This window comes from Jaculus jaculus, chromosome 8 (assembly GCF_020740685.1).
Source record: "Jaculus jaculus isolate mJacJac1 chromosome 8, mJacJac1.mat.Y.cur, whole genome shotgun sequence".
NCBI lineage: Eukaryota > Metazoa > Chordata > Mammalia > Rodentia > Dipodidae > Jaculus > Jaculus jaculus.
This window is the reverse complement of record NC_059109.1, coordinates 20,240,810-20,250,765: the sequence shown is the minus strand read 5'-3', so window position 1 is coordinate 20,250,765 and position 9,956 is coordinate 20,240,810. Positions and strand designations below refer to the sequence as shown.

At 42.5% G+C, this 9,956-nt stretch overlaps 1 protein-coding gene across 1 annotated transcript in view; it reads right to left on the bottom strand.

Moving 5' to 3' along the window:
* Nucleotides 1-2,630: 2,630 nt before the first annotated feature.
* Nucleotides 2,631-9,956, bottom strand: part of Supt3h (SPT3 homolog, SAGA and STAGA complex component) — a 400,501-nt gene continuing 393,175 nt past the window's right edge. The window contains exon 12 of the mRNA XM_045157594.1: nucleotides 2,631-2,786. Within this exon, the coding sequence (XP_045013529.1) occupies nucleotides 2,745-2,786 (42 nt within the window). The 3' untranslated portion in view covers nucleotides 2,631-2,744. The remainder of the gene's footprint in view (nucleotides 2,787-9,956) is intronic.

Below are 9,956 nucleotides of genomic sequence, written 5' to 3'. Positions count from 1 at the left end.
CTTGTGCATCTGGCTAATGTGGGACCTGGGGAACCGAGCCTCGAACCGGGGTCCTTAGGCTTCACAGGTGAGCGCTTAACTGCTAAGCCATCTCTCCAGCCCGTTCATTTTTTTTTAATCTGAGAGCGAGAGAGAGAGAGAGAAAGAGAGAGAGAGAGAGAGAGAGAGAGAGAGAGAAAGGCAGATAGAGAAGGAATGGGCTTGCCAGGGCCTCCAGCCACTGCCAACGAACTCCAGATGTGTGCACCCTCTTGTGCATCTGGCTAACGTGGGTTCTGGGGAATGGAGCCTCGAACCAGGGTCTTTAGGCTTCACAGGCAAGCGCTTAACCACTAAGCCACTTCTCAGCCCTAATATTTTATTTTATTAGAGAGAAAATTGGCATGCCTGGGTCTCAGCCACTGAAATCAAACTCCAGATGCTTGCATCACCTAGTGGGCATGTGTGACCTTGTACTTGCCTCACCTTTGTGTGTCTGGCTTATGTGGGATCTGGAGGCTCAAACATGGGTCCTTAGGCTTCACAGACAAGCACCTGAACCACTAAGCCTTCTCTCCAACCCTACAATGATCTTTCAAAAAATATTTGTAAGCAGAGAGAGATAGAGGAGAGAGGCAGACACACACACACACACAGAGAGAGAGAATAGGTGTGCCAGGGCCTCCAGCTACCATAAACAAATATGCCACTTCAAGCACCTGGCTTTACATATATACTGGGGAACTGTTAGGCTTTGCAGGCAAGTGCCTCAACCACTGAGCAATTTTCCTAGCCCCACAATGATGTTTAATGTCATTGTCTTCTCCATCTATGACTGCACATGACATTTTAATTGAGAGAATAATTTATTGAAGTGTCACTTTGTGAAACTTTCCTTCTATAAGTTTTGTTTCTATACTCCCTCCTTAAGGAAATTTTATTTCACTTCAAATTTAGTCTTGTGGAAAGAATAAGAAAAAGAACCTAAGAGTAGGAAAGAAAAAAAAAGAATCACAAATATTAATATTGAGCAATTATGGGCACATCTAGGCTGGTTCAGGACAGACATAAATGACCTTGTTTTATTCTAAATTCAGCTCTCTGGCTTCTGATGAAAAGTGAAAGGTTATTATATGAACTTGCTGGGCAAACCCAGATTTTATAAATAATTACCTGTCAGACTGTTCAAGATAGACAAACATACACCAGACCAACAAAAACACAGACCTGTCATATTTCTGAGAGAAATGTACGTTGAGTCTGCCTTCTGTGGGACTATAAGGAGATCAGGTAGAATAAAATGAATGAAAAAAAACCCCAAGCCTTCTATTTTCTGCTTTTTGCATACTTTAAAATATGTAATGGGGAGAGAGAAGGATTTTCAATGGGAAAAATTAGCCCCTGAAAAATTTATTCCATCTATAAGCCTGACAGACGGAAAGCAAACACAATAAACGCTGTCATTTTGAAAGTAAGGATGTTACTGCAGGCTTATAATTTTCCATGATCAGGAATGCCAAGGAAAGTAAGAATGATGATAAAAAGATAAGTCTACTTATATATTCCAATGGGCACAGGCAGAACATCATCTTTGGCAACTTTCTGAGACAAAATCTCTGCGCCTTTTGTTTCTGAATTGCATATTTCTTTTCAAAAATGATTACCACAGAACAGGTAAGTGATGGCTAATACATGTGAATAACATGGCACAGTCAAATTTACTAATACACTGAGATGATCACTAAAGCATCACATTTCTTATTTCTGTTTTAACTAATTTTTTACAAGGGTTGTTTGTGTGTGTGTCTATGATAAAAGTTTAAATTAAACAAAACTCCCACAGAATTAAAGAAATAACTTCCTGCTTTGCAATTCATATTTAATCAGGAACTGTACAATTACACGTGCTATATGTTGGTTTGTTCTCAAGAGTTACACGTCCTTGACTGCCAGAGAAAGGACAGATCCCCCAGGGGCAGTTCAGCGGCCCCAGCACCAGCCAGTTTCCAGACTGAGCGGGGGCGCCGCAGGGAAGAGGCGAGTCCTCTCTGTCTTCCTTGACTGCATGCATGTTGCTTCTGCGTGGCTGTGGCCCAGGAGGGTGGGCGCCTGGGGTGATCACCCAGGCAGTGTGGGGAAAGTGAAGCTCTTCATGAGGTGAACACTCTAGGCAGAAGTAGTCAGTGGGGTGACGGTGGCTTGTGAGGTCACTATGACCTCTGCTTGGCATAAGCTTGGGAAGTGAACCCTTGTCTAACCACACAGATGCAGACAGCCACATTGAAAGTAAAGCTGGTGGGCCAGTGGTAGAAGACCGGCTGTCCATTTCATCTTACCTCTGTTGTCCCAAACGTGGATTACAAAATGTATCAAATAAAGTGCAGACTAAACGCTGGGGGACAAGCAACTAAACGCTGGGGGACAAGCAACGCTGCTTTCCAGATACATTGGCAGAGGGCGGCCAACCCAGGCTGGATTAAAATTCAAAACTGTGCGATCTGCTTTCTCGTCCACCTACACACTAGCCAGACATCCTGCCGTTAATTAGCCAAATGGCCCTTCTGGAAAACAAGGCCAAGTACTGGGGGCGCAGGAGAAAGGCGGGAGTCAGACAGTTGATCATCAAAAACAAACCAGGCCACTCCTTAGACTGTGGAGAAGGTGTCTTTTTATTTTATTATTATTTTTTTAATGCAGGAGAGGAGCATCACCTCACGCAGGTGGCACACCGCCTTAGCCGTCATTGCGGGCGCTCTCACGGCCCATCAGCAGGCTAGAAAAGCCATCCCGTTCCGGCGGTAGGCATTCTGTCGAAGAAAAAGAAATCTGCAATGAATTATCACATCAAGTGAAACGAGGAGAGGAGGCAGAAAGCTTTCTTCCTGTTTTGTAGACTGCTGGCTACAAGCTAATAGGGTGCTTCCCATGAATAGTTGGTGGCAAACTACAGTAACCATTCTGTCTACTAAACAGTCAGTGTGGTTAACAAGTGGTTAGTGATTCTATTTTGGGGAAGTGGGTGATATGCAAAATAAAGCATCCTATTTTGTTCTGTTAATGGGTTGGGCTTGGTTAAGCCGAGGCAATGTTGTATTGAATCTGTTTGTCTTTTATAAACATGTGTTCTCGATTCACCATGCTTCAGAAATCACTTCTAACTAAGTATCTTAATAGTCTATAAATTACTTACTCATTACAGTCTTCCCAGCCCTAATTTATAGTCTGGAGTGGAAAGCTGTGGGAACAGACACTAGCATGCCTTTCTTGCTCCCTAGAATATGGTGATCTCAAAGGAGTTGTGCACACTACACAACACCTGGATCTTACACACTCATCGACAAACAGGTGTACGCATTCATGGTAGGCTAAAATGTCTCCTTAAAAGAAACTAAAAATAGACAGTGGTTGTAATAACAAATGTATTTCAAGTAAAAGAAATCAAAATCACATCCTTTTCATCTTATGTTGAAGATTTGCATTTCTGAGCTAGAAGACTGGGACAAGACAGGGTCCTGTGTAACTTGTCCTGAATCTTATTTTGAGCCAGAGTGGAGAAGAACTAAACAAGTCAGGTGTTAGAAAAAAAAAAAAAAAAAAAACACCTTCAATGGCATGCTGCATATTTGATTGTTAACAGTCAGAGAATTCATAACCTTTAATTATTATTATTTTTTTTAAATTTTTTGTTCATTCTTATTTATTTGAGAGTGACAGAGAGAAAGAGGCAGACAGAGAGAGAGAGAGAGAGAGAGAGAGAGAGAATGGGTACACCAGGGCCTCCAGCCTCTGCAAACAAACTCCAGACGCGTGAGCCCCCTTGTGCATCTGGCTAACGTGGGTCCTGGGGAACCGAGCCTCGAACTGGGGTCCTTAAGCTTCACAGGCAAGCACTTAACCACTAAGTCATCTCTCCAGCCCTTTAATTATTATTTTTTAAAATAATTTGTTTCCAGAAAAAGGAGGAAAATGAGAAAATCTCCCATTTGGGATTTTCCCTGTCTGAAACAAACAGCTCTGGGCTATGTTACTTTCAGTCCAACACATTCACTGTCAACAGTCATCTCGTAAGACCCGTAGAGAGGCAGGCGACTGGAAGGCCTGGACAGAGTTTGGCTCCTGTGCACAACCGCACCGCGGGGAGGAGCCGGGCGGCATAGTGGGGCTCTGGAAGCAGCAAGGGGAGCAAATTCCACCTTCATCCCGCCCCCTGCCCCTGCCACAGGTAGAGACGTTTGCAAATGGGGAAAGAAAGCAGGGAGCGCTGGCAGCTCTAGTCATAGCACACACTGGCATTCTAACTACAGGTGGGTGGCACGGCTCTTATAGGCTTTGTGGTGGTTTGAGTCAGGTGTCGCCCATAAACTTAGGTGTTCTGGATGCTAGGTTCCCCAGCTGATGGCAATTGGAAATTGAAGCTTCCTGGAGGCCATATGTTGTTGGGTGTGGGCTTATGGGTGTTATATCCAGTTTCCCTTGCCAGCGTTTGGCACACACTCCTGTTGCCATTGTCCACCTTATGTTGGCCAGGGGGAGATGCCCACCTTCTGCTTATGCTGTTGTTTTCCCTGCCACCATGGAGCGTCCCCTTGAGACTATAAGTCAAAATAAACCTCTTTTTCCCACAAGCTGCTCTTGGTTGGGTGATTTCTACCAGCAATGCAGACTGGACTGCAACAGGCGTTCATTCAGCTGTGGCGCTGGCTGTCCAAGAGTGACTGCTCTGATTCAAAGGAGGAATTCACCTTGGGCGTCCCTAACCCCAAGACCCCAAGCTGCCACATCACATGGCTAAATGCCATTTTGTCTTGGGTGCCAGCAGCCAGACCTCTAATACACCAAGAGCCTTGGGCTGGTGCATACCTCACCTTCGTGTCCTGTAGCTGTATGATCAGTGCCCAGATGGCCACTAGTCTGAGTCTCATAAATGTCGGCCTCATGGAATCTGGGGAAGGTCTTCTCTTCAGCCCACAGCACTGAGATAGTGCAAAGTTCTGGTTTCATCTTCATCTGTCTTTTGGGAATGAGGAAGGATCTAACTGCATCTCAAAGATCTAAGAATACAGCCACCAGCAGCTGAATCATCAACACCACCGTGAGTACCTGGTGGACAGTAAGGAAGGCCACCTTCCCAGCTTATGTGATTGGGGGTCTAGCCTATCATGGAAAAAGGTTGACCGTTGCCCAAAGTTGTCCCTAGGGACCATGGGAAGATCCCATCCACATCCTTTATGTTCAGGACTGATGTCACCAGGGCTGTCAGTCTTATCCCACTTGAGCTTGCTCGTGTGACCCAGGGGCAGTCACATGCATGCCTTGCAATTCGGGAGGGCTGATTTCAAAGCCACAGGCCTCAGACAGTGTACAACCTATGGGGCCCAGGAAAAGTCTGCTCCATGTCCAGGTATATGGACACACCTTTATAAGCTTGATGTTACTGCTCTGCGGGACCTAGGGACAGTTTCTACAACAGCCCATGGCTTTAGAGCTGTGGCTGTTGGTGAAAAAGCCCTGGTAGTTCAGGTCTCAGCAGAAGATGGGATGATATAGGTCATATATTGAGGGGAAAAAATTGCCAATTATGAAAGCTATATGCAAGAAAATCATCCTCAGAAATAAAGTGGAAATAAAGTTGTCTTCAGAAAAGAAGAAACTGGGAATTCAGCCTTATAAGAAATAGTTTAAGAAAATTGTATCCTAGAAACAAAAGGATGGTAATTACCCACATGAAAACACATGAATAGTCAAAACTCACTAGAAGAACATGGAACAGCATGATAGAAAACTACTGAATCACTAAAACAGTAAGATAGAAAAGCATGAAAATTACAAAAATATAATAAAAGTGAACAGAGAAGTATATCTATTAATAATAACCTCAGTGACAAATGGATTAAATTCACCAATCAGAAAACATGGAACGGTGGAAGAGACTTTAATGAAAGCCCGACAACCGTGCTGGAGAGATGGCTTAGTGGTTAAGCATTTGCCTGTGAAGCCTAAGGAGCCTGGATCAAGGAAACTCAGATGTACAAGGTGTTGCATGCATCTGGAGTTTGTTTGCAGTGGCTCGAGGCCCTGGTGTGCCCATTCTCTCTCTCTCTCTGCCTCTTTCTCTCTGTCTGTCTGTCTCTCTCAAATAAATAAGTAAAAATAAACAGAAAACCCAACAACTACATGGTTCTTGTAGGAAACTCACTTCACCAGTGAAGATACACAAATATATAATATAAGGGTTGATAAGATAAAATATATCACATAAATGGAAAGGAGTTCCTATAATATCATTACAGTACAGAATTCAAACCAAAAACTTTACAAAAGATAAAGAAAGAAGGAGATGGCTCAGTTGGTAAAGCATTTGCAGCAAGTGCCCGAGTCTGAGGCCCCAGTGCCGACATGCATGCTGGGCTGTGTAGGGGCCGGTCTGTGGTCCCAGCTCGCAGGAGGCCGAGGCTGGGGGTTCCCAGGGCATGCTGGCGAGCTAGTCTAGCCGTACTGGTGAGCTCTGGGTTCAAGAAAGAAACCCAGCCTCAGTAAATGAGGTGGAGAGTGACTGAGAAAGACTCCTGTCACCAACCTATGACCTCCATGGGCGCAGACGCGTGCATGTGGGCCTGCACTGCACATGCGCATACACACATGCAAATACACGCACAACCCCATTATACATTGACAAAAGGACAAATTCAACCAGCACATACAATAAAAATCAATAAACAACTTATTTGAAACCTACTAAATGGACCTAACAGACATTTAGGGACCCTTTCACTGCAGTGCCCTAACACATTCTTCTATCAGCATACGGGACATTCTCCAGGATAGAGCATGGGTCAGGCCACAAATCCAGTTTCACTAAACTTAAGAACATTGAAGCCACGAGTGTCTTTTCAGACCACAATAGAAAAAGACTACATAGTAACAACCAGTTAAAAGGGAAATGTAAGATTCCTGAAATAAATGAAAATGACAATTATGTCAAAATGAGTGGGATTCAGCCAATTGAGGGAAGTTGGTAACAACAAAAGCAAAAATGGAAACAAGAGAATGATCTCAAATATGCAGCAGAATGGTTACCTCATGGACTTAGAGCAGCGAGAACAAACTGAGTCCAAAAGTAATAGGAGGAAAGAAAAAAGATCAGAGCAGCTATCAAAACTGAAAAAAAAATTACAAAAGAGCAGCAGAGAGTTAGCTTTTTGAAAGGACAAAGTTGACAATAATTAGTAATGTGACTGAAAGAGCAATTTATAAAATATTTCTAAGATTTTTCCCTTTTAAAAAAGTTCTAGGGTCTGATGGCTTTATTGCTGAATTCCACAGAACAATAACTAGTTCACTTCTTCCACTATTCCAAAACACTGAGATGGAAGGAGCTCTGGAAAACCCTTTTGCACAAAGCCCATATCACCCTGATTCCAAAATAAAATATGTGACGCAAAACTACAGACTGATGAACACAAGAAAAAATTCTCAATAAAATACAAGCAAAATGAATTCGCTAGCACAGGAGTGAAAAAGGTCAGAGACTGGTTCACATGGCACTCATCCTCTCACCATCCAAAGATGGTTTAACAAACAGATATAAAACTCTATTCTATTCAACAGATCCTGGAAAATTCTCCTAAGATTCAGCATCTCTTCATGAACCACTCTCAGGTGCAGGAGGAACATATTTCCACATAGTAGAGGATATGTGAAAAACCCACACACCATATTCGACATGATCCCTCTAAGATGGATGTCCATGTTCCCATCATGGTTAAGACAGAGCTGGGAAGTCTTAGAACAATTAGGCGAGAGAAAGGACACACAGAGTGGAGGGGAAAGAGAACTGTCCATGTTTGTGGCTGTACGTGCAGACAAAAGTTAGATATTTCATAGGAAGCTATTAGAACAGTTTAACTGATCCAGTGAAGCCAAGGATACAATTTCAACACATAAGAAAAAAGCAAAAAAAAAAAAAAAAAAAAAAAAAAAAAAAAAAACCCCCCAGCATCTTTATATGTCAATAACAAACTGCCAAAAGGTAATTGAAGGCAATCTACCTCAAAGTAGTATGAATAATACTTAGGAATAAATCTAACTAAGGAGTGAAAGATCTTGACAATGAAAATTATAAAACATTGGTGAGAACAATTATAGAATGCAAAAATACAGAAAGCTATCCTATGTGCATAAAAAAGATTGGTGTGACCACACTACCCCGAATGATGTACAGATTCAACGTAATTCCTATCTAAGTTTGCCAGAAATGTTTTTCATAGAAATAGAAAAAAAAATCGTAAAATTTGTATGGGATCAAAAGGACCCAGCATAAAAATTAGCAGGGGCAGGGGCCGTAGCTCGAATGGGAAGGTGGCTGCCTAGCAGGCACGAAGCCCTGGGTTTGGTGCCCAGTTCTACGTAGACTGGGGTGGTGCAGACACGTGTGCCTAGCATTCTGGAGGTAGAAAGAGGGGGGAACAGGAGTTCAGGGTTATTCTTAGCAACAAACTGAGTTTGAGGTCAGCCTGGGCCATTTGAGACCCTATCTCAAAAAAGCCCAAAACAAACCAAAAACCAAAGCTAGTGTCATTACGAGATGTGACTTCCAAACATACCGAAGATACGATATCCCATATAGCATGATACTGGAAAACAGACACACAAACTATAGATCAGAATAAGGAATTCAGAAATTAATCTACATTTTACATTTTTTTTTTTTTTGTTTTTCGAGGTAGGGTCTTATTCTGGTCCAGGCTGACCTGGAATTAACTCTGTTATCTCAGGGTGGCCTTGAACTCATGGCAATCCTCCTATGTCTGCCTCCCAAGCAATTTATAATTTTTAAAAATCACTTTAAAATATTTTATTCATTCATTCATTTATGAGAGAGAGAGAGAGAGAGAGAGAGAGAGGGATAGTGGGCACACCAGGGCCTCTAGTCATTGCATACACATGCATCACCTTGTGGATCCAGCTTATGTGCGTTCTGGGGACTCGAAACTAGGTCTCTAGGCTTTGCAGGCAAATGCCTTAATTGCTAAGCCATCCCTCCAGCCCTTACCAACAGATCTTTAACAAAGGCACTAAGAACATACATTGGAGACATACATAAGACAGGCTTTTTAGTAGATGATGCTAGCAAAGCTACACACACATGTAAAGAGAAACGCCACTAGATCTCTTCTCCTTGTATACAAAAACATCAACTCAAAATGGATCAACAACCTGAACGTAAAAACTGTGAAACTGAAATCACCATAAGAAAACACAGGGTAATACTTTAAAATATTGATAAAAGGAATGCATTTTTTAGAAAAGACTTCAAAGGTATAGGTGACAAAAATATAAATAGGAGTCTATCACGCTAAGGCAATCTATAGAATGGGAAGAAATATTTGCAAACTATTCATTCCAAAAGGGATTACCACCCAGAAAAATACAAGGAACTAAAAAAAGTCAGTGCCACAGCAGACGAAAGGGCTAAAAGCACTGAAGGAACACTTCTCAAGAGCAGGTACCAACTGACAAGTACACAAAAACATTCTCCATCTCATTAATCACTAGAAAAAAAAAAAAACTTCAAGAAGACATCATCTCACCCTGTTAGAATGGCTGTCACAAGAAAGGAACAAATGTTGGAAATAAAATATTTCAAAAGGAAAACATTAAAAAGGGCAGGGGCTGAATGGATGGCTCAGTGGTTAGGCATGGGGGAACTGGCTATAACACCCATAGCCTGCCCCCAACAATTCACTGCCTCCAGGAGGCATTAATTCCCAAATCTCCATCAGCTGGGAACCTAGCATTCACAACACCTAAGTTTATGGGGGACACCTGAATCAATCCACCACAGTGGGCAACAGGAACTGGCACTTGACACGGCAAAGGTGACTTTTCAAAGATGAATAGCTCCCACAGGTGACTGGACAGCATTCTTTTCAAAAAGATGACAAGTTTATTTAGTGTCTGAGTCTTCTGAGAAAAGC